This window comes from Cimex lectularius, unplaced genomic scaffold (assembly GCF_000648675.2).
Source record: "Cimex lectularius strain Harlan isolate CLEC.00 unplaced genomic scaffold, Clec_2.1 scaffold29, whole genome shotgun sequence".
Classification (NCBI taxonomy): Eukaryota; Metazoa; Arthropoda; class Insecta; order Hemiptera; family Cimicidae; genus Cimex; species Cimex lectularius.
This window is the reverse complement of record NW_019392675.1, coordinates 971,408-998,631: the sequence shown is the minus strand read 5'-3', so window position 1 is coordinate 998,631 and position 27,224 is coordinate 971,408. Positions and strand designations below refer to the sequence as shown.

Here is a 27,224-nt window from a genome sequence, read left to right as displayed (position 1 = left end):
GGTGCTGGAAAGTCACAGGCCAGATACATAAAAGGGCTGAAAACGCTGCCCTGGTGGACGCTGATGATATCAACCTGGATGTTTTTTTTTCTTTTTTCCATAAGAACATCTCAATATAAATTGTTTGTTAAAAAATAAAAATTCCAAACATTTTCTTTGTTTTTTATTGTAACATTTATATATGGTTTTCAGCCTGAGTCAATATTTGATCATATGGATAATCATACTTCTTTAATTCCATCAGATGGATTAAAAACAGATCGTCACTTTTAATACACACTACACAAATCCAGCTGATAATGATTAAAATATCTTTCACTAAGCTCCCAGCATTCCAAACGTTCACAGCAGATAGTAATTCCTAAAAGACAGTGTGTTTTCAACCAGGCAGAATAACTACTAAAAACAATTTTAAAATACTACCATGTCATTTTCTAAAACATCCCTCGATACTTTTTCTACAGAGTAGTTGTAACATCGAAGATAGATAAAATCCGACCAACTGGACAGCGCAAACATTACCCCCGCTGCAACAATGTACATGAAGGCCACTATCCAAATTTTTCTGTACTGCAGTGTATCAAACAGATCTCTTAAATTAATATGGGCAATGTCTAGCCTAAAATAAAACTTGATTATTATAAAAAATAAGATTCAATTTCTTAACTTACCAATCTAATAAGCATGAAACACCAATAACCATCAGAACATAATAAACGCTTTCTAATTTATTTGTAAAAATGCTATAAATAGAATAAAAATCAAAAAAATTATCTCCCTGGTAGGTACTGTAATAGAGTAAAATCTATAAAAAAAAAAAGAAAATATTAGCAATAATTTAAATCACAAAAAACATTCATAAAAATTAATACCAATATTGTTTCGGTCAATGCCAACCCTGCTGAAAAACCCAACAAGATTTTGCCCAACAAAGTCCACATATTTTGAACAGTAATGACGATGTCGAGTGGTGTGGTCATGTCAAATGACCAAGGCTCATCTTGATTGTCACTGTTCTTGAAATTGTTTTCCGATATGATTTCTTTAGGAGCTTTGATAAATTTGCCATGGCTTTCAATATAGATTTCATCTTTGCCGTAGACTGGAATCATCTCATTTTCTGCATCTAAAATGCATACTTGCAATTTTCCCTCAGTCTTTTTCCTTCCTGTTTCTAATATTTACCTCCGCAGCCTCCTTTTAGCTTTAGAGGTGCATCTAATACGATATCATCTTTGAGCTCTTTCAAAACGCCGGTCAGCTTAGAATGCGGAATTTTATGTGATGATCTTCGTACAGCTAACGTAAAAACATATTTATATTCAATTAAAACATGGTGGAATTAAGTTTTGACAGCTTACATGATCTACGAGAAGAAGTTGCTTCGTTGCTTAAGTGTATCACATTTGGAGATTTTCTTTTTGGAGAATCACGATTGCTATGCATTGGTGAATCCGTCGAAGACATTTTTTTTACTATCTTTTTCAGACGTTGCCTTTCCTCTTTTATTGGGCTGAGCCTAACAAATCGTAAATAATAATAAATTAAACAAATCCTAAAAACAAAAAATGCTATATTAAATTACTGAGTGATCAGTATGATCAGTATGGGGTAATGTTTTTAACAACGTAGTGTGGCTTGTTTGTAAACAGTGAATCACCTTGGCAACATAAGATAGTGCAAACATGGCATGGGGTTCCATGGGGTGTAAAGTACTTACACCAACTTTATACATCTTACATTATTCAGTTAAAAATTATAATATATTATTTAATAATTTATTTTTGTATGCTTCATATTAAATGAAAGTCAAAAAATTTAAAAACCAGCTTCATAATTTAAAATGCACCTTGTTCTGACACATTTTATAAATCATGTATTATTTTGTAGTTGTTTATCTGTACTGGTAAAGACTTTTTCACTTTGAATATTTATACAATGTTTTTGATCAGGAATAATTTTTGATCGAAAACGTAACTGATCGAGTCCATTTGAAATCTTCCAAATCAAAGATACATCAACCTTCTTAACATGATAAGTGATAAGTTCTGCACAATGGGGATTTTTAGAAGTTGTATAAATTTTATATATATGTTTTGTGAGGGTTTGCAACAGCAGAGTTCATATAAACCCTCAGGGTGCCGGTGATTTTGAAAAAAAGCCCTTTTGTAAGTATGTTGGGTTTAAATGCAGGGCTGCTGGATTCGAACCATGGACCTTTAGCTTACAGTGATGAGCGCCGTGTCAACGCATAAACCGTTGCGGCCACCGATGCCCCGAAAATATTTGTATTCCACGCCTTTCAATCAAGTCGGGCTAATAGTTCAACAAGTTGACTGCTCCCGAGGAAAAACATTACTTTTTTCTGTGATGGGCACTTTTTTTTTACTAATTGGTTTCCATTTGCCTGATATGAATGTATTATGAAGTTTCCTTTGTTTAAATGCATTTTTCAATTTAGAAAAACTAGTGCCCTAGCAAATTCGGTGGAAGTATCAGAATTGAGACCCCTCACAACACAATAAATGCTAAATACCCACTTGTACTATTCTAGTTTTCACTTTTACAACTTATATTAATGATTTATTATATCATACTCTAAAATAAATCAATTATATTAAATGTGCCCAACAGGTCAAAATGGAAAAAAAAGACAAAATAAAATTTTTAAAATCATAAATATGTTATGGTACAATATGTATCGGATCAAAATGTAAATGTACGGTCATATTTTCTTTTTCCAAATGTTTCCATTTTTAATGTAAAAAAAGTTTCCCAGAATATGTATGTAAATTTTTCACAAAGCCTTCTTAATACGTTTCTCTGCTTATGCGTATATGCTAACATTTAACTTAAAAACATGTATTTTAAAAAAAACCTTATAATTAAGTTCACTAGTTTCGTAGTCTGCTTGACCAATTAATATATTTCAATTAATTAAGGTTTTTAGTTGAGATAAAAAAGTCAGTGTCACGAGCGGGATTCGAACCCACGACCTTCGACTAAATACGCTGCTGCTCTACCACTTGAGCTATCACGTCTTCGATCCTCTCGGACACCAACTCCCCATCTCAACCAATAACCTTTCGAATTTTCCCTATTTTTTGCCATTTTTCAAATGTCGTGTAATCTATTCGATTCTCGGCGACAAATGAAATGGCCACGGAGAGCTTTAGTGAAGGTATACTTCTTTTACTTATTAAATATTAATCCATTTACGTTTTAGTGGTCAATTGACCAAGTTACTTCTTTCAATTAATTATTCTTTCTATGTAAAATCTTGGTTCAGTTAAAAAAGTCAGTGTCATGAGCAGGATTCGAACCCACGATCTTCAGCTAGATATGCCACTGCTCTACCACTTGAGCTATCTCAACTAAAAACCTTAGTTAAAATTAATTGACTTATAATTATAGTTATTATTATTATTTAAAGTTGTTATTTTTATAAATCCATTATAAAAATAACAAAAATCAAAAAATGTTTTCTAGAACACGTATGTAAAATATTTTACAAAGCCAAATTTCACACTAAAATCTAAAATGTTTGCATATTTGTAGTTTTGTTTCTGTATCCTAACATTTTCTGAATTTACAACATAATAAATAGCAAAAGTTATATAAATATTTAAAAAAATAATATTGAACTATATGAACCATTTTTTTAAATAATTGCTGAGAGCATAAAATGGTGTTTGATCTCGACAGATGGCTGGATATCTTAAGGCGAATAACTGCCCTTATAAATGTACTTTGCTATCTGCCGAATAGGCTACGATAGTAGCATCAGGTAGCACCTCTCCACCGCATAATCAGCAGAACCAGTCAATGTGTTAAGTATTGAAGCAGGACCTCTTAAACATCAGTGTATGTTTCTGGACATCAAGTTTTTGCAAAAAAATCATATCCAATAAGTTGCACCCACTAAGAGAATCAAAGATAATATTATATCTGCTGATGGTCCTCTACCTCATCGAAGAAAACTATTCGCTATGAGAATTTCCTTAGCTTTACAATCTTACATTAGTGTCATAAAAATGCAGGAATCTTAATGTGAGGAAACTTAAATATCTGAATGTCACAACAAAGTAGCAAGGTCTAAATAAATTGGAATCCTGGCTTAAGCGTTTTACGCTGAAAACATACCTTACACAGTTATTAAAGGATATTCTCAGATGGTGAAGGGATACGAATCAAGAAAAAAAATTAAAGGTGTCCATAAGTAAAAAAAATATAATAAACATTATTACTGCAGGGGCAGATCAGCCGACCGATAAGACAATAGGTGAAACAAAAAGGAAGTACAAGAAGAAGAGATATTGTTGATACACATAAAAAATTAAAGGGGGCCTAAGATGAATCCCTGTGGGACTCCAGAAATAAGGCCATGACAGTTCTTTTGGAGTTAAAATTAATAACTTGTGACTAGCCAGATATGAAATAAAAAGTTTACAAGTGGTATGTTAGACTGCATGGAATGAAATGAGCATAACCTGAGATGGTGTTTCACAAATAACTTTCATGTTTAGTTGCACAACGGATTTTTTTGCTCAGTAGAAACCGACCATAAAGTAGGTAAAGTATACCATCAAAATTGAAAAATACAATTATTCATATTAGTTACTTTTACTTAGTACTTAACACAATATTTTGTTAAGTCAACACTTTTTTGTTTCGTCTATTAAAGGAATTTAGAATTTTTAAATTTAAGCGGACTTCATCGTCTGTGCTTGCTGATGCTCTGGTTCATTGTGTTGTACCTTTTATTTTCAGTTTTGCTTCATTGATGTAGCTTTAATATAAAATGCCGAAAGTGTCAAAAGTTGAGAGAATTTTAATTTTTATAATTTTACAAGGATAAAAGTGGAGAAAAGAAGGCAGAAATTAAATTTCGGCCAGCGCTCTCTGCAGCCTTGCTTTGCCGTCGTTCACAGTCCGGGATTCTCTGTTACGACTCGTGTTAAGGAAGCATCATGGTGAGTATTGACGTTTTATTCCATCTTTGGAAAATTATTTATTGTAATGTATTTAAAAATAATAATGTATTTGTTTATTTTTCCAATTGTTAAACTAGCCTCCTAAAAAAGACGCTAAGGGAGGCTCGTCGAAGCCTGTGGCTAAAAACCCAAAAAAGAAGGAAGGAGGGTCCGGAGGAAAAGCCAAAAAGAAGGTAAATAATAAACCATTTCCGTCAATTTCAACTACTATTTTACATTATAAGTTTATATTTTAAAGTTATCGCTACACTTTTCACATTTATTTTGTGCGTTTTTTCACGTTTTGTACCACTCGACTACCATGTGCTTCTAACCTAATACTGGCCAGTTCACGCCAGACCTTTTGGCCATCCTTAGTAACTTACTTTATCGAGTTTTTCCGTTGATTTTCTCTATTCGAGACGGATCTCGGACGGTCTTTCATTTTACTACGAATTCGACTTTTTTTCCCCTTGTTGAAAACAAAAAGCACCGGATTTTTCACAAGTTGACAAAGAGGTCGACAGATGTGCCTTATTTTCTGTATAAATTATTATTTAAAATGTCCTAGATTATTTGGAAATAAGCGGTGTGATGTGATCCAGCATGGGGCACCTGATAAAACATGCTTTCTGGGGTAATGTGTTTGCCTGGATGATTGTAAATCTACACAAATCTGTGTAGACATCAACATTTATGGCAAACGAAAAATGGAGATAAAAAGCCGTACAAGTTTTGTGTTAAATTTTAGCAATAGCATATATTTGATGGGCCACTATAATGACCATCTGGAGTGCCTTCAAAATCCCACCGAAGAGGAAAAACTTTGGTTGTCTTGGTGATGGTGGTGGCAGAGGGGGGTTAAGGCCCTTAATGCCTTCTTTAATATTAAGGCGGCTCTAGACATGTGGGTATTTGCCGAATGCCGATTGCCACCGAATATTCCAGAAATGTGGCCAATTCCTGAGATGCTCGTCTTTCCATCGCCAAATAGCGTGCCTACGTGTACAAACATGCGGGTTTTGTTGTGGAGACAGGGGAATAAGTATTTTCCAAATGCTGTGGGAGTCCTCAACTGACTACAGATTGTGATGGACAACAGTGAAACTGTCATTACTGCAGCTGCGGTTAGATTTTGTGCAGTAACAACAAACTAACTGAAAAAGTATATTTAATTATATTTTTTAGATTTTTAATCATGGCTTTATTTATAAAACAATTTATGATTTGTAAGAGAAGCTTTCCAAATTATTGGTTCTATTTCATAAACATCGAGGAACTCCCAAACAGTTGCATTGTGTTAATCCATTCCTTATAATAAAAAACAATTGTTATTGTGTAAATTAAAATATCTATACTAGTTAGAAATCGTTTATTAATGAAAAATAAATGGCATTAAATAGAAGTATACGCTTACTGTTTATTTTGATAATAGTTGACAGTAGGTTAAAGTTATGTACAGTTGTAGTTGATTCCTGAATGTGTGGATGGTTTGAGTGTGGTTACTTCACGAATATTCGTGCCCTTTGAAGCGGACAAGAAAACCGACAAAAAGTCGAGCATGGTGAGCACCGGATGTTGTTATTTGGCGAATTGCCGAGCATCCAACCACACTATTCGGGATTCAACAAAAATTTGCACGGCATTCTGCGAATACCACATGTCTGGAACCACCTTTACTAAACATCCCACACACACACAACTAAAATGTATGTTGACTGCGAAATCCGTTCAGACGAGCTCGGCAGAACCCCAATACCTTACATCAGGTTGGAAGATGGGTGAAATTTTGAAAGTAACCTTGTACATTTATTATTGTAAAATTTGATGAACTGACAGGGGTGATAGGCCTGCTTGGTTGTTCCTCATTAGTTTTGGTTTGCTTTAAATTTCTTCAGTCGATCTACTAAGGAGGATAGGAAAACCAAAATTTTATCAGAAATGACCAACCTACTTGTATTTTATGAGATTACTTCTATGGATCTGAAGAGTGATGAACCTGCAGTGGTCTGTTCAAATAATTTTGTTTTGTCATCTTTGGTTTCTACCATCTTCAGAGTTTTGGCGACTGGGTCATAAATCACACAACCCACTATAGGAGATAGCTAGAAGCCGATTTTCAGACTAACCAACACTGTGATGAAAGACAGACCAGAATGGATCCGAAACCAAGCTACTTGTATTTTGTGACAATTTTCACAAGATCTTCCAGGGGTGATGATCCTGCTTGGTTATTTCTGATGAGTTTTGGTTTGTTTTAAAATTCTTCAGTCGGTCTGTAAACTAAGGAGGATAGGCAAACTAAAAATTAACTGGAAATGGCCGACATACTTGTATTTTATGAGATTACCTCAGGTTGTCTGGAAATCTCACAATACAGCCTGATCTAAATAACTTGAATGAACCCACGGTCCTGGTACATTTCTAAATTTTTCTCCACATTATGAACAAATACATAAATGGGGCGAAAGCAAAACTACAAACCCCCCTCAATAATTTAAAGTAACGCTTGGAGGGGAGGATGAAGCAAGAAAACAAATATCTTACAATTCTATTATTTCCATTGATTTTCCATTAAAAAAAAAAAAAAAATTTCATCCGTCTTTCAAAGGGAGAGGAGAGAACAGCAAAGATAGGTGCGTAAAAATGATCAAAAACGACAGAGCTATTACTTTGTATTTTGGTTGAGTTTTCTATTTTTGATGCAGTGACTCCTCTCAATAACTCGAACCTCAGGGGGAAATTTAAAAATTTGAGTTCTGAGTTTTTCAAGTAATTGAGATGTGAGGCTTATACACTCGCAGCCATACTTAACCTTTTTTTTATTTTTATTTAAATTGTAGATAAGGTATTTGGCGGTTTGCTGAATTCTTTAGTGATGTCGCCCTTTTTCTTAATGCCTTCATCTACCACCTTAATAATCTTACTTTTCTGCTCCACATTTAACGTTTTACATTTTTTGTATATAAATGAACAAACCCATAAACACAAATGAACTGAAAAAAACGAGAAAAAAACTGACCAATTAATTGTGAATTGTGCTATGCACTGTCCTGGGTGTAGGACTATTAAGAGAGTGGGCGAGAGTAGCCCATCAGATGAAGCAGGGCTGCTAAAAATTAACTGGAAATGGCTGACATATTTGTATTTTATGAGATTACCTCAGGTTGTTGAAAGAAAATTTGTCTAATCGAGGTTTTTATTTTGAAATGTTCAACTTATAGAGGTACAAATATGGGCAAACACTATAGAAAGATGAAGGTTTGAAAAAAAAAAAAAAATGAAGTTATCAACTAATTCGAGTTATTGAGAGTTGACTGTATTTTGAAGGATGCAAGTTGAAAGGGAAAACTTTTTTTTGGTCTGGCTATAACAGCCATATTTACTGCAAGAATTTTTAGTTTCCATGGGTGCATTTTACAACAAGAAAATTTTACAATTAGAAAATAAATTAGTTTAGGGATCATAGCAGTGAAATTCGTCTCAAACCCATTTTTCTCAGTTCAACTTATTTGTCCATCATATCTAGTTTTTAGCCTAATTTATTGAAGTAATATTTACCATATGATGACATAAAACCAGAGAATTTGTTTGACTTATCGATGTTGATTGTATATCATTCAACTCTGATCGATTTCAATTGTTAACTGATTTTTATTAACATTCTTTCATGAAGACAATATTATTGATTGATATTATTATTATTATTATATTGATTGATTGATATTATTATAGTGATATTATTATAAAAGTATTAACTGTTTTCATTAACTTTTGCAGAAGTGGTCGAAAGGAAAAGTCCGTGACAAGCTCGACAACCAGGTGTTGTTTGATAATGCCACATACGATAAACTCCTTAAGGAAGTCCCATCGTACAAGCTTATCACTCCTTCAATAATGAGTGAAAGGCTTAAAGTCCGAGGTTCTCTCGCCAGGAAAGCACTGAGTGAACTCTTAAACAAAGGTAAGTTTCTTTAATTCCCAAATATTTAGAAGAAATTAATTTTTGTTTTTTTGTTATCAGGGCTCATAAAGCTAGTTGTTAAGCACCACTCGCAAGTTATATATACGAGGGCTACAAAGACCGACGACCCAGCATAATTGTTTATATTTCTATTTAAATAGAAACTTTTATTAAAAAAAATGTTTTGACTTAATTTTTTAAATTTACCTCCATCTAATAAATGCCACAGTATGATATTCTGAAGTTGAATTTATTTATTTATATTTAAATTAATATGAAATTGGAAAGTTGTAACATGTAATACATGGTCCTGTGAAACTTGGGAATGGGTCAAAGGCTTGTAGGCATCGTACCTTCCCTTGTCTTAAGAAACAAACACGCACTCAGTCAAGGCGTAAATGTGTTTATTTGGTTGCTCCAGGTTAAAACAAATTAGTAGAAACTTTTTAATAAATCTTAATTACATATAAAAGGTATATTATATTACAAAAAATTGCCTATCTTTAGATTTTACATTTTTTTGTTAAATTGAGGGTTAATTAATAAAAACTGATTAATGAAATTATAAATAATTTTCTGCTAATTATCAGTAGGTTCGAGTGTATTTTTCTTCATTTCATAGCCGATAATCTGAGGCTTGTAATCCAATTGGCATGCTTTTTTAAGACATTCTGCGTACATTGGAAGCCTCTGGGTCATCTGAAAGATAAATGATTGAAAAAATTGAACTCAAACAAATTGTAGGTGAGTTTACCTTGAATCCCCAGTGATCCTGTATCTGCCTGCATAAGTTCAAGTCTATATCTGCTACTAGTAAACCATCTTTGATACGTGAAAGTCCCTGGGTAAAAAAAAATTAATGAGTTGATTTTAAGGTTTATATTATTATACTCACGGGAGTCCTTGTCCCATCGGGTGCAGTGATGTAACTGGATCCATAAAAGTGGCCAAAGTCTTCATGAGCTGGCTTGCCATCTCCAGAGGTGAAGCTGTTCGGAAAAGTCTCAGTGCCTACTCGGTTTATAGCACATGTAAAATAGTGGTTTGTTATTGCTGCATTCCTCGCCTCGATCCCCCAGATATGTTCACTGAAAGTTGAAACTTAATTTTTTTGGTTCATTACGTATAGACAAATTTAAACTACCTCAGCTTGTCAACGGTTGCAGAAGGGTTGAAAACAATTTCGGCGCCATTCAAACCAAACATGAGCCAATTGAGAGGATGGTGTCTTCCATAGCAAATATTAATTGCGACTTTGCCAAAATCGGTCTAAAAAAAATCCTCTTGAAACTGTTAGAATAAGTTGTAATGGTTTTTGTAAATACCTGAAAAACAGGATGTCCAGTGTTGCCTTCGTAATAATACGATGATTCGTTAAAATCACCAACCCTTGGAATGTGGTTTTTTCTATGCTTTCCAAGCACCTCACCGTGGTTGTCGATCACAACAGCTGTATTCCATATTATACCTGTCACATCATCTCTTTCCAAAATTGGCGATATGATCACCATATTGTATTGCTGAGCATACTAAAATAAGATTTAAAAATATTTCATTAAAAAACAAACAAAAAAAACTGCTTAGTAATTCATTAATTTCATGGTCCGCTTGACCAATTAATATCTTACAATTAATTAAGGTTTTCAGTTGAGATAAAAAGTCAATGGCACAAGCAGGATTCTAACCCACGATCTTTGGCTTGATACACCGCTGCTCTACCACTTGAGCTATCGTGACCTCAATCCACTCAGACACGAACTTCCCACCTCAACCACACCTTTTGAATTTTCCCTCCTTTATGCCATTTTTCAAATGTGTAATCGGATTGGATTCTCGGCAACAAATGAAATGGCCACGGAGAGCTTTTAGTGAAGGTATACTTCATTTTAAACTTATTCAATTCACTAATTTCGTGGTCCGCTTGACCAATTGTCTTACAATTAATTAAGGTTTTCAGTTGAGATAAAAAAGTGGGAAAAAAGGAGGGAAAATTCAAAAGGTGTGGTTGAGGTGGGAAGTTAGTGTCCGAGTGGATCGAGGTCACGATAGCTCAAGTGGTAGATTAGCGGTGTATCAAGCCAAAGATCGTGGGTTTGAATCCCACTCGTGCCATTGACTTTTTTATCTCATCTGAAAACCTTAATTAACTGCTTGGTAAGTTGTAAAGGATTTTATGGATCTATGCACAAGAGGGTTCTTTCAGTCTGGCCTCAAAACTAATGCGTGGGCCAATAGCTTTTCAAAAATTTTCATCTTTACAAGTTTATGTGACCAATATTGGTCTATTGTGCAATCTCCATTATATGAAGTGATATGTTTAATAAAGTCTACATTCTTTAGACTGAGAAGTTAAGTACTTTATCCAATTAATTATACCCAATTTTTTTCAAAATGAATGAAAATGAAAAATCTTTCGGCTAAGTACAGTGCTATTCTACCATTTGAGCTACCGTGACTTCGATCACTCATGCCACAAATTCCCATTTTGACTCCCCGTTTTATTCCATTATAAGCAAATCGTGGCTTTATACAGGAACACTTTTTATCCCCAGCTGTATTTTTATACTGCGTGACTGAAACAGCTGAGAACTGAGCAACTGACTGGGGATGGCGGGTCTCGAGACAAGTGGCAAGTGGCAACCGTGAAGTGCAAACTGACAACAAATTACCAAGTTACAAAATGAGCACCTACTTCAATTATCCACCTATCGCCCTTCAAGAGGAGCCGAAAAAAATCGCTTCTACAATCTTTTTTTAAATGACCAATAAGCCTTTTCAACCTTTTGCCTATTTCGTAATAGAGTCTTCTCCGTTTTAAAGGGAAGGGCAACAACCCTGTGAGTCCCGTGTGACCGTCTGTCGGAAATGATTCTCAACCTGTACATCTTCAGGATCCAATGATAGAGGTTTAGCTATCCCTGTTCCCAAAATCGCTTGAGAGCTACTTCCAAATTGGTTGATAATGTCAAAAGGGCAGTGCAGGTTGTATCTGAAATCTCACCAGACACAAGACTGTTGTTTTGTACATGAAACGATGTTTTTGGCTGTAACTCTAAACCAACCCATACCGAGACATGTTGGGGTAAGAGAAAATTCGAATTTATCCCAATCCCCTCCTCAGATTCACTTTTTCCCATTTTTCTTTAATTTTGAATTTATTTCGCCTTTTAATATACAGTCCACTTAACAAACAAAATTTGGTCCTCCAGGCCGGATTTGAACCAGCGACCTATGGATTCAGCAATGAAGAACTTTCTGGATTCAGTTCTGAATGTGGGGGATTCAGCAGCTTTAAAAAAGGGTATAGTGTAATATACACCCCGACTAGAATATGTACATAAGTACCATAATCTTCACATGTATTTTTTACATTAAAATTATGCGAATCATATCCACCAATCTGACCAGATGCTTGGAAGTAGAATGCATGGGACTGAAGCAAAATTGGCAAGGCATAATAATATCACTTTCATTTACGACAGGCCCAATTTTTTGCAATACTACTTTCTAAATTGACTTTGAGAATTATGTGGGATATATGGTTGTTTAGAGTTCATTAATTGTTTGATATTTGCCTATTGAGAGGAAAAATATTTGACGATTTGAAATACAACGTCAAGGTTTCTATTAAAAGAGCTGTTCAAGGCCGAATAATGTAAACAAGATGTTTCATTCTTGACTGAATAAAATTATTCGAATCATTTATAAGAACTTTTTACCTTTTTAACAAAGATAATCGTTTCTCCGTTTTCAGCAGACTCTGCAAACTCGCACCAAGGTAGTTTTTCCCGCGTGCAGAAAGCAAAGGGCATCGCTGCAAATTAAAAATGCAAAATTATATACTGTCACCCAATAACAGCCTTGGAATATTATTTTATATTAAAAAATCAAGGTCGGGCCAATTTAATAGAAAACACTCAGTTCCTCATATATTTGAGGAATATTATTTATATATAGAATAAATGGGTGTTTGCTTTTGTTCAATAAAAATAGAATTTTTTAATATTTAAAAAAAAATTGTTTATTATGCTTTAAACCATAAGTTTCAACGTTTAAATAGCTGTTCATAAACATTAAAATCTTAAAAAAATTATGCTATGTCAGGTAGCAGATATAGGCGACTTTGGAGGACCTGACTAATAGAGGGGTCATCTTCCTCTGATTAAAGTAGTTAGGCCATGTGAGGTTGACATACAGAAACTTTTGTGCCAAAGCCCTTGTGTTCCAGCAGAAGAAAAAGGTTGGTAGATATCTCAATTCCAGGGTGGATTCATTGGCTTCAAAAAGTGAAAAATTGTGAGTACCTTGGTTCCCTGTTTCGATTCTGGGTTGTATATAGAACCAATTGTGTCCCTAGCACGCTTTGAGAGTGAATGTATTTATTAGCATGAATGTTAGTGTAAGAGGACCGATAGTGGAATATTGAGTACCTATTAAGTTAGTTGCATAAATAGTGAAACTGAGTGCTTTCTATGTAAATAAGAGAGAACGTTTATTACATGAGTATTTGTTTTATGCAGCAAATTTACATCAATTTATGCAGAACTTTTTATAGTTTCTTTTTGCAGTCTTTTTTTATGCAGTCAGAAATGTATATTCACGTTTTCCTATAAGTTTTAAAATTGACAGTATTGTGAAATTTGTTAGTAGAATGTGTGATTTAAAAAAATAAAAAATGTTTCATAGGCCTGCACAAGGCATTGTCTTTGGCCGCTGGGCTGTAGTGCGGAACGAGTGGCTTTTGACATTGAGAGAACAAATGTCTTAATTATTTTTTGCTGAGTTATGTGAAATAAATATGTACACATGTATTTCTAAAGCGGCCCATAGACGGTCAATATTATTGTACAATGTAGATTGCACAATAATTTGACGGTTGCACCTTAACGTTCAATAATATTGTACAAAATTTTGTTTGTGCAATGAACTGTACCACTTGTTGATACTTCACAAACTGGCTGATATTGCGCAATAATGCCAACAGATGGTGCAATATTTTCCATGTTGTAAAATATATTTTCAACTTTTCGTCAATCATGCAATGTATTGCACAAACTCAATATCGTCTACACACGAATAATTAAATTGCACAACTCAAAATATTGTGCAATAATATTGATCGTCTATGGGCCGCTTTAAACTTTTTCTATCTTTTATTTTCTTCCTATTTTTCCTTTCATACTGACATACTCAATTTACACGATTTTTATTCGCTAAAATTAAATCCATGGATATTCGCATAAATTGAGGGATGGGTGTAGTTTCAAAATTATGATGAAGAGGATTTTGTAAATATTCCTGATTTTTAATATAAAATTTAAAATATAAAATGTAAGTGAGAATAAATTAATTTCACCCCAGGTTTCTTGCAGGCAGATGATGTTTGCTTTTAAGCTGCCAGCGGCATCGAGCATATTTCCAACCTTTTTGTGTATCGCTTTTCTCTGTTCGGAAATCGATTCGGAAGTAGATGCTGCGATTTTATTCTGGATGATTCCAATCCTGACCAGCCTGAAATTTAAACAATATCAATTTGTGCGTGGTTTTAAGAATTTATAACATACCTCGGTGCTCTAAGTTGTTCTTGGGCTGATGAAAACTGGAATCCTTTAATTTCAAAGTCTTCATCATTGGCTAAAGCCTCGACTTTCGGTTCGAAAGAGAGTTTCCTTTAATTAATTTCAGTTTTAAACAACAGAATCTGTTAGCAGATACCAAAGGGATAAAATACCTCAAGGGTTTTCCATAAATTATTCTCTGCACTTCTTTGAAATCTTCAGGCTTCAGAGCCCTCTCAAAGAGGGATTCAATGCTTTCTAGCTGGTCGCTCATATTAAACTAAATTAAACTCACTACCCTTTCCAGTTTCCTAAACTTTTATCTTCATTGGTCTGTTATGTAACAGTTGACAACTGGTCACATTCCTTTATCCCCATTGCAGCGCATTTAAATATTCTGGTATAATGTTGTATAATATTTATGCTAGAGAATAAGCTGCTTTATTTCATTTTCTTCAGTTTGATTATGGTCCGTGTTTGTTTTTACAAATTTAATTGCTTTTTTCATCCTTTTATCTTTCTTAAGATTGTACATTAAATTATACATATTATTTACATGTATGTACAATATAATTGATCATGCCAACGTTCGATCTTTATTGAGATCATCATCAGAGCCTGGGATTTTATAAATATAAACATTTTTTAAATTTTACAAATACATGTAGGATGTGAAAAAATGAATTTATACAATGCTAGAAAATTTTAGATTAAAAAAAATTATATAATGCGAGAAAATTTTATATAAAAAAAAAATGAATTTATACAATGCTAGAAATTTTAGATTAAATAAATAAATAAAATGAATTTATACAATGCTAGAAAATTTTAGATTAAAAAAATGAATTTATACAATGCTAGAAAATTAAAAAAATTATACAACGCTAGAAATTTTAGATTAAATAAATAAAATGAATTTATACAATGCTAGAAAATTTTAGATTAAAAAAAAAATTATATAATGCTAGAGAATTTTAGATAAAAAAATGAATTTATACAATGCTACAAAATTTAAAAAAATTTATACAATGCTAGAAAATTTAAAAAATTTATACAATGCTAGAAATTTTATATTAAATAAATAAATAAAATGAATTTATACAATGCTAGAAAATTTTAGATTTCAAAAAAATTATATTGCTAGAAAATTTTAGTTAAAAAAAATGAATTCATATGATGCTAAAATATTTTAGATAAAAAAATGAAGTTATACAATGCTAGTAAATTAAAAAAAAAATTATACAATGCTAGAAATTTTATATTAAATAAATAAATAAAATGAATTTATACAATGCTAGAAAATTTTAGATTTCAAAAAAATTATATAATGCTAGAAAATTTTAGATAAAAAAATTAATTTATACAATGCTAGAAAATTTTAAATTAAAAAAAGTTTACACACTTCTAGAAAATTTTAGATAAAAACATGAATTTATACAATGCTAGAAAATTTTAGATAAAAAAATTAATTTATACAATGCTAAAAAATTTTAAATTTAAAAAAGTTTACACAATGCTGGAAAATTTTAGATAAAAAAATGAATTTATACAATGCTAGAAAATTTTAGATTCAATCAAAGTATTTGTACTCACTCAAAGTGATTGTTTTCCATGTAAATGCGTCATTCTTGTATGTCGTGCTGTTTTATGTATATATACGTTGGATATGTCTGTAAAAAAATTTAAAATGTCTGTAGGTATTATATTGGTGGCACTGGTGGATTAATTGGTGTAATTTTTGTTTTTAATGCTCGTGGTGATTTCTATGTTTAAAATGTTTCTTTTGAAATGTATTGTGGCCAATCTAACATATATATACATAAAACAGCAATATTTGACTGACACTCTCAACATGACACAAGAATGACACGTCTACATGGAAAACAAACACTTTGATTGAGTACAAATACTTTGATTGAATCTAAAATTTTCTAGCAATGTATACATTCATTTTGTTTTAATCTAAAATTTTCTAGATTGTATAAATTCATTTTTTGATCTAAAATTTTCTAGCATTGTATAAATTCATTTTTTTTAATCTAAAATTTTCTAGCATTGTATAAATGGTTTTTATTTATTTTATTATATTTTTTAAATCTAAAATTTTTGCATTGTATAAATTCATTTTTTCACATCGTACTGTATTTGTAAACTTTAAAAAATGTTTATATTTATAAAATGTATATACATTTCAAGCAGATTGACGTGGAATCTCCACACAAGTTTAATCTTAAGAGATAATTAATTAGTATTTATGGAAGGTATTGGTTGAGATAAAAAAAGTCAGTGTCACGAGTGGGATTCGAAGTCACGATAGCTCAAATGGTAGCGTAGCGGCGTATTGAGCTGAAGGTTGTGGGTTCGAATCCCGCTTGTGACACTGACTTTTTATCCCAACCAATACCTTCCATAAATATTAATTAATTGAAAAATGTCAATCAGACCACGAACTGCAATGGACTTAAGAAATAAGTTAAAAAGCTTTGAACAACTACGAAGGTTTTAGTGCCAAAACATTGTGATGATCTATCTTAGTCACTGTACAAAATAATATTAAAAAATCAAGAAAATAACATAAAGCAAACTTCTCAAATAAAATAATAATTTTAAAATATCAAAACCCTCCACCAGCATGCAAACTCAAAGGCAATATGTACAATAAAAAATTAATAAAACCTTTATTCAACCAAATTATTACAATGTAATGGATAAATTAAAATGTTGCCTTTCCCCAGGATAAATTAAAATTTATAAGTATTTTAAAGACTGCCTAAAGTATAGTAATCCGTATAATCACCTCTAATTATTTATTGTATTCAGTTGTTCTCTCTCTGAATATTGCATACCTGATTTTTCCTTCGGCGACTGGAAGCCGGAAGTAGGGATGGGCCAATGAGGGCCCGCACCTTTTTCCACCCCTCAGGACACCGCTTTTTGGGTGCAAACAATCAAAAGCGGTGACAACACGAATTAAGAAAAATGTACCCAGTGTCCCCCATTCTACATCAACAACAAGCTATCATCCTTTTTAAATAAAAAAGTTAAATTTAAAAAAAAATCCCTAAGCTACCATCTTCCAAACACTTAGATAACTGTACCTACACAGCAGACTGATGTGGAATCCACATAAGACTTTTAGGACTGAAATCTGTGTTTACTCTCAAAGCCCAACTAACTCTATACAAGTCATTACTACAACCACTTTGGACATACAGAGTGGGTTCCATCCAATATTCGCATCTAATCCTTCCAATCAAAATTCATCAGATAAATTGTCCAAGCTCGTTACTACATCACTAACCTCAGCATTCCTTTTGTTATGAACTGATCCACTTCAGAATACATCTTGCTTTTGATCCATCTTAACCCTACTAACCAAGTTGTATTTACATTTATCATTCTGAGAACCCGTCACGTGAAGACCTCCTTGCTCCTTAATCTCTCATGCTGAGTGCCAGCTTTAGCTGGTTTCTCTTAACCTGTGACTGCTGGGTGAAGTACTGGCCAGAGAGTCAGTGAGGGTGTGGGAGTAAAATAAACAAGTACACATATATTTGTAATGTGTATTTTTATATGTACAGGCAACAAATAAATTATTTTAACAAAACGTCAAATTTTACCAATTTTCAGTAACTATTTCAAAATGTCTACCTAATTTTATAAGAGAAAGTGTAAAAGTGTTGAATATTTTGGCAAATTTATGGTTTATAATAATTCGACTTACGTACAGAAGACAGAGTGACAAATTTCTTTATTGGTAAATATGGATCAATTACTTTTTTGGTAAAGTAACCTTTTTCTTGCCAACAGAGCCTGGTTTACTACCCGGTTTTTTACTTTTACCAGATTTTGCACTACCTGGCTTTTTACCTTTCTTTTTTTTGAGGGAGGTCTTGGATGCAGTTTTCTGGAGATCAGAATTTTCCTTCTTCCCAGACAAGGTTTGTAGACATTCTTGAGCTTCTAAATCTTTCTGTAAAGTATTTAATTCTGACATAAGTATGGTGAAGTAGGCTCTTTTTGTATTGACGATTTCTTCTTCGAGTTTTGAGATCTGTTCTTGGTAAAGGCATTTATTTATGACTGAAGTGTTCATCTGGCATCCGAGATTCGACAGTTGTTGTTCTATCATCATAACTTTGCATTTGGCAGTCTTCGGATCTGTGAGGTCTGTCATGACGACCTGGTTAAGAGGTGGGCATTGGTTGATGGCAGTAGGACATTGCAATTGGTCGTTGTACTGTGCACAACAGTTTGTATCATAGCCCAGTGGCTGAACTGAGTTGCAACCTGGCGACGTGCACTCTGCAAGCCCACATTCAGCTGAAAGCAACACAAATATCAAATAAATACATTTTCACTTTGAAGAAATGAAAAGATGGCGAAATAAATACTATTGAAGTTATTTTTGTTGTTTTGTGTGTATGTGTGTGTGTGTGTAAAAGTCACAAAGTTTATTACAGAAAATGAACGAAACTGGAATTCTTCAGTAATGTTCATGTAACCATCAGGCGATATCACAATTGATACTTCTTATAAATTTATAGTACATATTCAAAGATAAAGAAAATTCAAGAATGCCAAATCCAAGCAATAATAATAGATAAATGATATCACAAGTGATCCGTATTGATTATCCTTCTTTTATTTATTTATTTAATTTTTGAAATTCACTTTTAATTTTTCTAAGATTTCTTTTGAGGAAAAAAATGTTAATACAAATTTCTTTTTAAGATTTAAAAGAGAAAATTTAAAGTCAGGCAGTTTTTACAAGTTGCTTAGTCATTAATAATAATTGTTTAAATATACAACAGTTGAAAAAGTACTTAAGTAAAATATATAATTTTTCACATTTCATACTCCTTTTTTTCACAGAAGTTTTTAAATTACTTTCAATGAGATTATTTGATATTTATTTTTCTATTTGAAGGCCAGTTAGTGCTTACATTTGGTTTAAATGAATTTGAACCCAATGAGCTTGATAAGGTAAAGTATCAGGGCCTTCAAATGGTCTCCGGCGAGCCTGAACTTCGGGGAAATCATCTTACCCTCAGCTATGTGGTGGGGTTCCTTGCCCAACAAGGACATCCACTTTTGGATGTGATTCTTAGTTGCCAATACAGCAGAATATATGAGCAACTCTCTAGCCGTACTCGTCCAGGACGATCTTGCCGTGTTAGCCAACTCCGAACTACTTTTATCAAGCCAAGTTCGTGAAACTTAGATCTAGGTAAGTTAGTTTTCGGCTCATCTCCACAGACACTTAGACCAGTAAAGGTGTGCCATGTGCTGTGTATTGTGAGGGTGTGTCCAATTCATAGCTGTTCCCCCTGCACTATAGCATATACATGTCAGAATTGTGTTGAAGTGATTCAAGACGATGTTGGCAATGACTACATAGTCCTCACCGACTACTTAAGTGTGGTTACTCCATGGCAGGTTGTCCAAGTGTAGGTGAGTGGGATCAGCACAGAGGCTCTCTTGTATCAAGAGCCGATGGGTGTCCTCGGAGGATCGAACTTGTAGAAGAGGAGTCATCATCACCCAATTAAGAATAGGCCATGCGAGGTTGACCGACGAACCTTACCTTTGTGGCATGTAGAGAAAGGTTGTTGAATGTGTTTAGGCTGCAATTCCTTGGCCCCATGAAGAGCATGTAGGATGCCACCCAATGTGAGAATTGTGCTGAGCATGGCAGTGAGTATCTCAGTCCCCTGATTCGATTTTTTGGAGACAACAGGGTTGTTCTATTGTATATAGTAATGATAGTTTTGTGTACCTAGCATGTTGGGAGTGAATGTATTTATTGAATGTGTTGTGTTGGTCAAATATTGAGTACTCCATCGACCATCAAATAGGTTAGTTATATAATAGGTATAAAGTGTGATGGAGGAATATCAAGGGTTCCACACCCTGACTGAATCATATGTAAAATAGTAGGAAAGAATGTATTTAAGAGTGAGAAAGAGTGAATGGGTTTGGTTTTAGGTACTGATTGCATTGGGATCTGAAATAACCTAGCTGTAGGTAGCCCCTGGTGCCCAACCTTAGCGGCTAGAGAGGTAAGACTGAGGTCTAACCCTGCCAATACTTGGGGTAGGTGATTCTCAAGGCCTGCCAGTAATTTGTTGTAATTCTCAAAAGCTCGTATTTCCGGCGGACTGCGAGAAGTGATAGGCTCAACTCTGTACACACGTACAGGTATGTGTACAGGTTTGAGCTTTATAAATCAGTAATCAGTAATCAATATTAAAATAAATTTATTAAACCAGTTTGATCATAACAATATACATTTAAGAATTTTATTTGAAAGTGGATCCAATATTTTCGGTTGACCTATTTCTTTGGAGTTGTCTTTTTGCCGGCTGCCGAACGTTTCCCACTTTTACCTCTGCTCTTTTTCTTACTACCTGGCTTTGAGCCTTTTTTCTTCCCCTTGGTCTTTTTCGTGGCGGTCGTAGGCTTTTTTTCTGTGCCAGAGCCAGAGCCCGAGCATGCCTCATGTGCCTCTATGTCTCTCTTCAAGTTGCCCAACTCTGTTTGAAGGACAGTGAGATAAGCCTTTTTTGTTGTGATGATCTCCTCTTCTAGTTTGCCAATCTTTTCTTGATAGAGACATCGATTCATTACCGATTTATTCATCTGACAGCCGAGGTCTGACAGCTGTTGTTCAATCAGAGCAATTTTACATTTCACATTAGCTGCGTCACCGACAGCTCTCATAAGGAGAGAATTTTGAGGATTTTGATTGGCAGGGCATGAATCTATGCAAGGACACGCTGAAAATTATATCCACAATTAAAAATGATTATAATATAAATGTGATAAATAATACATAAAAACTTGAATTTTTACATTTGCCCCATGAAGACCTAAAAAATTAAAAAAAAGATAAGGTAGGTGGAAAAAAAATGGGATAAACAACATCCATTTATTCATAACAGCTGAAGTCATTACTTAATTAGAAGTATGTGCGGTCAAATGAAATTTAGCAGTGTTTTAATATCATGCTCAATTTCTTGAAATAAAAAAAAAAAAAAATTGAAAGGAGTAACTCAACAATAGAGTTAATTTTAGGTTTTTCCTTGTTCACTTAGAGAAGACCAATGATGATTAACAGGTGATTTTAGGGATTGGGATTTGGTTCAAAATGGAGTAGCTTTATCAAGGAGCTATCCTGAAAATGGGTTGATAAAAAGTTGAAAACTTGGCAAAAAAAGTACAGCTACTTCGTTTCGGATAACCTCCCCCTAAAATCAAAACCGTTAATACAGCAAACAAAATTTTTGCAAAGTTTTTATGATTTTTCAAGAGAATGAATATATTGTGAGATATTTTGTTAAGGTTTGAAAGTTGTAGTTTGGTTGTCTCCGATCATCCTCTAGTTTGTCTCCATGAGATATTTCATCGTTTGACCTTCAGTGGTTGGGTTATGCTATTTTGCCAAACATATCATTTTCTGTGATTAGAATAGATTCGGCATTAAATCTGAATGATCAGAAGCGACCAAACTACTAGAATGATTGATGGTACTTGTACTTGAAATGATGAAATGACTGTTAATATTTACATAATTGATATTGTAAACCATTGTACTTACATGATGAAGGTGAACCCGCTTGTCGTTCACACATCCTTTTCTCAATTGTATGCAGCCTCTGTTCAATCATGTTTACTCTGTCCCTTCCTGGATCACAATAATTTTTAGCGGGACAAGGAGCCCTCATATTCCCTCTGTTAGGCCGTGCCGGTGTTCCCAAATTCCTGTCACACATGTCCAAAATTTCTCTTTCTTCCTCCTGTGTTAGACAGTCAAGCATTTCCTGGGTGACTCTTATATTATTTGGTTGTTGGTATCTCTGGCTTGAGTCTGTGCAAACCTTATGAGAGCCCATATTTTTACCTCTTGTTCCCAATGGTGCCCGTTTGGGTGTTGCGGCGACTGCTGATTGTGTGTGCCTACTCGCCTCTTGTATACCCGGTGCACACTGTTTGCTGTACTTCTCCTTCAGAACACAATCTTGTAATGAATTGTTGTTGTATTTGGCTTTGCATTCACTTAAAACTCTTCCGATGCACTCATCGGTCAGCCTTTCCATACAGTTCTTTTTCCATTCTGTACTGCTTTCGTTGGTCTTCTTAAGTGGAGCTGTTGACGGATTTTGTTGTTTTGTCTGCGGTTTTCCAGTTTTGTTTGTGTATTTAGCTGTTTGTTGGTTCGGGTGTTTTGCTGGTGTTGATAAAACTCGTTTTCCTTTCAAAGCAGCTTTCCTTTCCATTACAATAATACCATCGGTATCGAGTCAGACTTTTCAAAACCTAAGCCATCTCTGACCCTTGTACCTTGCCAGAGAAGCACTTCCTCCTGAGAAACAATTCTTTCTTTTTCATTTGAATCCGTCATAACCCGATCTTTCATTTTCTGTACCTCCTTAAAAGGAGTTCCTGGGGATATAATTCAAAATGCAAATTTACTCATCTTAAAACCAAATAAAAATCATTAATTCAGCTGATAGCAAGGCACATTTTAATGTAGCAAAGTCAAACACTTTTTGTTTTGTTTCCTCAAAAGCAACTTTAAAAAAATTTCTTCCAATGTTAAAGAATAATAAAGGCAAGATACTTTCAACTCCATAAGAGTTTTATAATTTTGGAATATTTCCTGAAAATTTTGTTAAAAAAACAATCACCCTAAACAGGCAAATAAAATGATTGTCTTTCGAGTAAATTTATGAAATAGAAGAATGAACAGAACAATCAATTAATTTTATTTAAATATTGATGACCATTCGCTTAAGAAGAAAATATTTAAAAACTGAAACATCCATGGCATTTAATCTCTGTATAAAAATGTTTCTCCAGTTAATATTTGAAGGAAACATTGAATAAGAAAAACACTTACCTTATTTAAATAATGAGGAATACAGGAACACAGCATACATCTTCTTTGTTTAAAAATCTTGATTATCAAAATTATTTTAATAAGGGGTTAAATGAAAAGATTTCTATTTGTTAATATACGTTTAACATGTATAAATTATTATTATCTTTTTTTTTTTTTGGTCTCACAGAACATATAACTTGACACGAATATATAATTTAAATAATTAATATTCGGTTCAATTTATTTTTGAACTCTTATAAAGGAATAAGAACAGAATAATAAAGGAAATGCTGGAAAGCTAATTGGAGGGAGGGACATAAATTGGCTTCAATTTATTATTATTGGCGCAATCAGTTCGGGCTAATAAAATTACCAGCTATTTTATTATCTTGGAGGTGATTTGATTAGGCGGAATTGTGAACATCGATTAAAAGATTTGATGGAAATCATTTAAGAAAAAGATATTCGTATAAAAGTTACTAAATTGATTTTAATATACTTTCGATTAGGTAATTTAACCTCTTTTTGCAATCATTTCTATTAATTTAACCATGTCTCTTCTCTTTGTTCCTTGGTGAGACGCTTTATGATGATCCGTGATCGGTTGTTTTCGGACTTGATCGAGATAAAGAGCGCATCAAAACTTAAAAGAAAATATATATTGTAAATATGGGTCATTAAAGCTCAACACAAACAAGCGATCAAAAAATTAGGTAATGTGCAAAAATTGGTAAATTTATGCATAAACAGGGGCAATGACTACAACCCACATAGCTGCTTGAGAAACACGATTAAACCTACCTCCATTGTAAATATATACAGAAGCTGAGAACAGCTCATAAAGACTCCAAAAACAATTAAATTATTGAGTATTTAAGACTATATGATCCTGGAAGCATTGTTTGCAACGTATAAAATTGTAACGGTCCATAAAGGAGAATAAGAATTCAGGAGAAATCAAATCAATTATTATATTATCAACTTGATACAGATGGCTCAAAAACAGGCGAAGGAACCAGGTCTGGTATATTCTCTACAAACTAAAATCACGAGCAATTAAACTCATTTGGGAAGTACACCTAAGATTTTTAAGCTGAAGTGCTATTAATGCTTCTGCCATGGAAAATTTTAAAGCTAGAATGGCAAAAAGCACTATACTTAAGATCACATAGCCTAAAAGCATTAGCGCATAAAAGATCACATCTAAAATCTCCAAATCCTGGGAAAACAAAAAAAAACAAGATGGGTGCTAAGAGAAAAATGAGTTCTGAGTAATGAACAAGCTATGCAACAACATCGACTCCAGAAGTTGCCAGACACAAGTAAACCTGCGATTAATAAACCCTCACCAAAACTGGCATACACATTGTTACAATTAGGGTAAAACTCAGGAGAGTGATAGGGTTATGGAGTGGTCACTCTCATCTGAAGAAACACCCTAGACAATTTGGGTATATTCAGATATAATCCAATTTGAAGGTTCTCCAATGAAGAGGAAGAATCTACCACCAGCATACGAACCATCAGCACAATGAAGACATAGCCTAGAGTATGTACCAAGAAGGCCTAGGAAAAAAAATATTCAGCAATGATAGTTAATGACCTACTACTCCTTCTTAAAGAATCGCATCAATTGAATTAAACTAAGGGAGTAGGAAAAATACAATAAGCCAGAAGACTTCACATATTCATCAACATCAAAATTGGGCAAACGTGTCTGAGCAAGGACAAACAGCAATAATTAGCGGGAAATGACCATGACTGACTTTAAGAAAAAAAAATTAATTTATAGCTTTAAATGCTATCTTTTTAGAAGTCAATTTGTTTTACAGCTGTCCAGAAAATTAAGAGAATTTTAGATCTTTGTTTATAATCGATATTTACGTGTCATCAAAAATGTATACTTCGAGGTTGGAAGAACGCCGAAGCGTCCAGAAATGTTCGTTTTGATTGTGTTCCATTTCAAATTGTGTTGTCTGAGTTGTGTAAAGGTGTTATTTGTGCAAAGGACACATTGGACTCATTATTGGACAAGTTTTACTGATGTAATTAATTAGTTACTTACTTTCTGTAGAGGCGCATACATTTTTGCTGGCTGCTAGCATAGTTTCGATTTGACAAAGCCTCTCTTCGAGGGTCTTGTCGTCGTTTCTCAGGTCGCAGCAGTCGATGCCCCTGTCGACTTTGTAGCAGGCTGTCGTTTGACAAACCTTCTCCTCGCATTGCTGTAGCCTCCTTTGCCTCAATCGTTCCTCGCATTTGGCCTTTATCCTGTCTTGTTCTTCTTTTGTAATGGCTTGAAACCTTGCCTTTAGCGAAAGGAACTTAGCACGGTCGTCGTCTTCGCAAGCTCTCCTGGAATGCCTTTTTTCCCTGCAGACCATCGGTATGACGGGGGCCATACTGGCAGGGACCTGCTTTAGTTTACTCCTTTCGAGCCGGTTTTTACGGCATTTGTCTAATAAATGTTTCTTTTTTTCGCATTCGGCCTCCGCCTTTTCCATGCAATAGGCCCTCGCTCTTTCTACGCACTCTATTTTCCATTCTTGAGACTCCGACGGACAAGGACATTGTGAATAAGAAGACTCAAAGCAATTTAACGTTTCTTCACAATTACAAGAATTTAAGTACCTACACTGATGCATAATTTGGGTAATCGCGGATCCCTCTTCACTTTAGGTATCCACGTGGAGTGTTTCATCGTCCCTTTGTTTTTAGGGATTGGATTTAGTTATACTACTTAATGCATTTCTTTTCAATATTTTTGACAAAATTCATGTGTACACATTTGCTTCAGTCAGCTGATAACCTTTATCTATGACAAGTTACATGAAGAGACACTTGTACTAGGATTAGGAAGGACGACCAGGTGGCATTGTTTGAACTGGACAGAATAATCCCTGATCGAATTTTATACTCAAAGGGGTGAGCACAACACGAAAAAGCTCTGTTTTAAACTTTTCTAGTTGATTCATTTCCATCTCTTCAAATTTTTTTGTTATTGGTGTAATGATGGTTAATCCTTTAATGTTCTGAATCAATTTGTAAACACTATTCCATTCGACGTTCAAACTTTAATAATAGTAATAGAAAAAAGGATATTTACAGCCCCCGAGTGTGTGGTGAGAAGGATTCAATGTTGTCTGAAAAATCTTCAAGCCTGCTATGGAAACAAGGTTCAGGATACCATCTAAGCCTACTGCAAGTGGAAAGAACTCGTCAACTTTCCAACGAACTAGGATGGGGAGAAAAAAAGACATCGAGAAGGTCCAAACTTCGCAGACAAACTTAACCGCACCAGCTGGAAACAAGCATTACCCGTCATGAAATTCACTCGGGCATCGAATATTTGTCTATTCTAGAAGAAAATTTGGTCAATGTTCTAACAAGCACAACTGAGGTTCTGAAGAGGTGCCCGATTTTGGCGAACGTGGTGAAATTCTGGTTCGACGAGACAAATGCCGCGCACTTGACAAAATGCAAAGCTGAAATATTACGAAATGTGTGCAATCCAGCATCAACCCTCATCCATCCTGACCTCGCCTCATCAGACGCCACTTACATGCAATGTCACAATAGAAATACAAAAAGTGAAACCCTGGGTAGAAAAGGCGGTTTTTTTTACAATACAGGGAGTGGTATCGCAAGAAAATTGAAAATATTTCTTCTATATTGCAAATCAGCATAAAGTGATGGGCAATTGAAAGTGCTTTGTTGAAAATTTAAAATAAATTTAAAATTCTTTTCAGTTTAAAAAGCAGGTTATTTATGTAGACGTTCAAATTTAATTGTAACACTTCATTAAATGACGATTATTTGTTTACAGCGAGGATAAGCGGACAAGT

The 27,224-nt window shown here is 34.0% G+C and overlaps 5 protein-coding genes across 6 annotated transcripts; 1 reads left to right on the top strand and 4 right to left on the bottom strand.

The window, feature by feature from the left end:
* Window positions 1-150: 150 nt before the first annotated feature.
* LOC106661895 lies at window positions 151-8,747 on the bottom strand. 2 transcript variants are annotated; one of them, XM_014385630.2, is made up of 7 exons: window positions 5,360-8,747; window positions 1,362-1,519; window positions 1,186-1,299; window positions 873-1,126; window positions 672-805; window positions 424-619; window positions 151-361 (listed from the first exon to the last, which is right to left on the bottom strand). In XM_014385630.2, the coding sequence occupies exons 1-7, from the start codon at window positions 5,416-5,418 to the stop codon at window positions 176-178; spliced, it is 1,101 nt and encodes a 366-aa protein (XP_014241116.2). In that variant the 5' UTR covers window positions 5,419-8,747; the 3' UTR covers window positions 151-175. The 2 variants fall into 2 exon arrangements, with proteins under 2 accessions (XP_014241116.2, XP_024081209.1); XM_024225441.1 differs by lacking the exon at window positions 5,360-8,747 and adding an exon at window positions 1,586-1,657.
* LOC106661896 (40S ribosomal protein S25) lies at window positions 4,765-9,180 on the top strand. The gene is made up of 4 exons (XM_014385631.2): window positions 4,765-4,973; window positions 5,072-5,167; window positions 8,754-8,937; window positions 8,998-9,180. The coding sequence occupies exons 1-4, from the start codon at window positions 4,971-4,973 to the stop codon at window positions 9,072-9,074; spliced, it is 360 nt and encodes a 119-aa protein (XP_014241117.1). The 5' UTR covers window positions 4,765-4,970; the 3' UTR covers window positions 9,075-9,180.
* A 144-nt stretch (window positions 9,181-9,324) lies between these two features.
* Window positions 9,325-14,796, bottom strand: LOC106661894 (beta-ureidopropionase). The gene is made up of 9 exons (XM_014385629.2): window positions 14,669-14,796; window positions 14,502-14,606; window positions 14,294-14,448; window positions 12,657-12,751; window positions 10,263-10,466; window positions 10,082-10,206; window positions 9,833-10,025; window positions 9,692-9,778; window positions 9,325-9,636 (listed from the first exon to the last, which is right to left on the bottom strand). Exons 1-9 carry the CDS (start codon window positions 14,767-14,769, stop codon window positions 9,517-9,519), a joined length of 1,185 nt encoding a protein of 394 aa, XP_014241115.1. The 5' UTR covers window positions 14,770-14,796; the 3' UTR covers window positions 9,325-9,516.
* A 3,424-nt stretch (window positions 14,797-18,220) lies between these two features.
* Window positions 18,221-26,170, bottom strand: LOC106661890. Its single transcript, XM_014385625.1, has 2 exons — window positions 25,445-26,170; window positions 18,221-18,818 (listed from the first exon to the last, which is right to left on the bottom strand). The coding sequence occupies exons 1-2, from the start codon at window positions 26,022-26,024 to the stop codon at window positions 18,268-18,270; spliced, it is 1,131 nt and encodes a 376-aa protein (XP_014241111.1). The 5' UTR covers window positions 26,025-26,170; the 3' UTR covers window positions 18,221-18,267.
* On the bottom strand, window positions 20,768-23,013 carry LOC106661891. The gene is made up of 2 exons (XM_014385626.2): window positions 22,096-23,013; window positions 20,768-21,274 (listed from the first exon to the last, which is right to left on the bottom strand). The coding sequence occupies exons 1-2, from the start codon at window positions 22,772-22,774 to the stop codon at window positions 20,832-20,834; spliced, it is 1,122 nt and encodes a 373-aa protein (XP_014241112.1). The 5' UTR covers window positions 22,775-23,013; the 3' UTR covers window positions 20,768-20,831.
* Window positions 26,171-27,224: the final 1,054 nt, after the last annotated feature.

Coding starts and splice junctions, on each gene's coding strand:
- LOC106661896 (XM_014385631.2), top strand. Junction 5,168..8,753: donor GAGGAAAAGCCAAAAAGAAG/GTAAATAATAAA, acceptor TAACTTTTGCAG/AAGTGGTCGAAAGGAAAAGT. Junction 8,938..8,997: donor GAGTGAACTCTTAAACAAAG/GTAAGTTTCTTT, acceptor TTTTGTTATCAG/GGCTCATAAAGCTAGTTGTT.
- LOC106661895 (XM_014385630.2), bottom strand. CDS start 5,418: ATGAAAGACCGTCCGAGATCCGTCTCGAATAGAGAAAATCAACGGAAA. Junction 1,300..1,361: donor AACTTCTTCTCGTAGATCAT/GTAAGCTGTCAA, acceptor TTTTTACGTTAG/CTGTACGAAGATCATCACAT. Junction 806..872: donor CATTGACCGAAACAATATTG/GTATTAATTTTT, acceptor TTTTTTTTATAG/ATTTTACTCTATTACAGTAC.
- LOC106661894 (XM_014385629.2), bottom strand. CDS start 14,769: ATGAGCGACCAGCTAGAAAGCATTGAATCCCTCTTTGAGAGGGCTCTG. Junction 14,449..14,501: donor GAACAACTTAGAGCACCGAG/GTATGTTATAAA, acceptor TTTAAATTTCAG/GCTGGTCAGGATTGGAATCA. Junction 10,207..10,262: donor CTGGACATCCTGTTTTTCAG/GTATTTACAAAA, acceptor GATTTTTTTTAG/ACCGATTTTGGCAAAGTCGC.
- LOC106661891 (XM_014385626.2), bottom strand. CDS start 22,774: ATGGAAAGGAAAGCTGCTTTGAAAGGAAAACGAGTTTTATCAACACCA. Junction 21,275..22,095: donor AGCGGGTTCACCTTCATCAT/GTAAGTACAATG, acceptor TATAATTTTCAG/CGTGTCCTTGCATAGATTCA.
- LOC106661890 (XM_014385625.1), bottom strand. CDS start 26,024: ATGCATCAGTGTAGGTACTTAAATTCTTGTAATTGTGAAGAAACGTTA. Junction 18,819..25,444: donor TGTATGCGCCTCTACAGAAA/GTAAGTAACTAA, acceptor TGTTGCTTTCAG/CTGAATGTGGGCTTGCAGAG.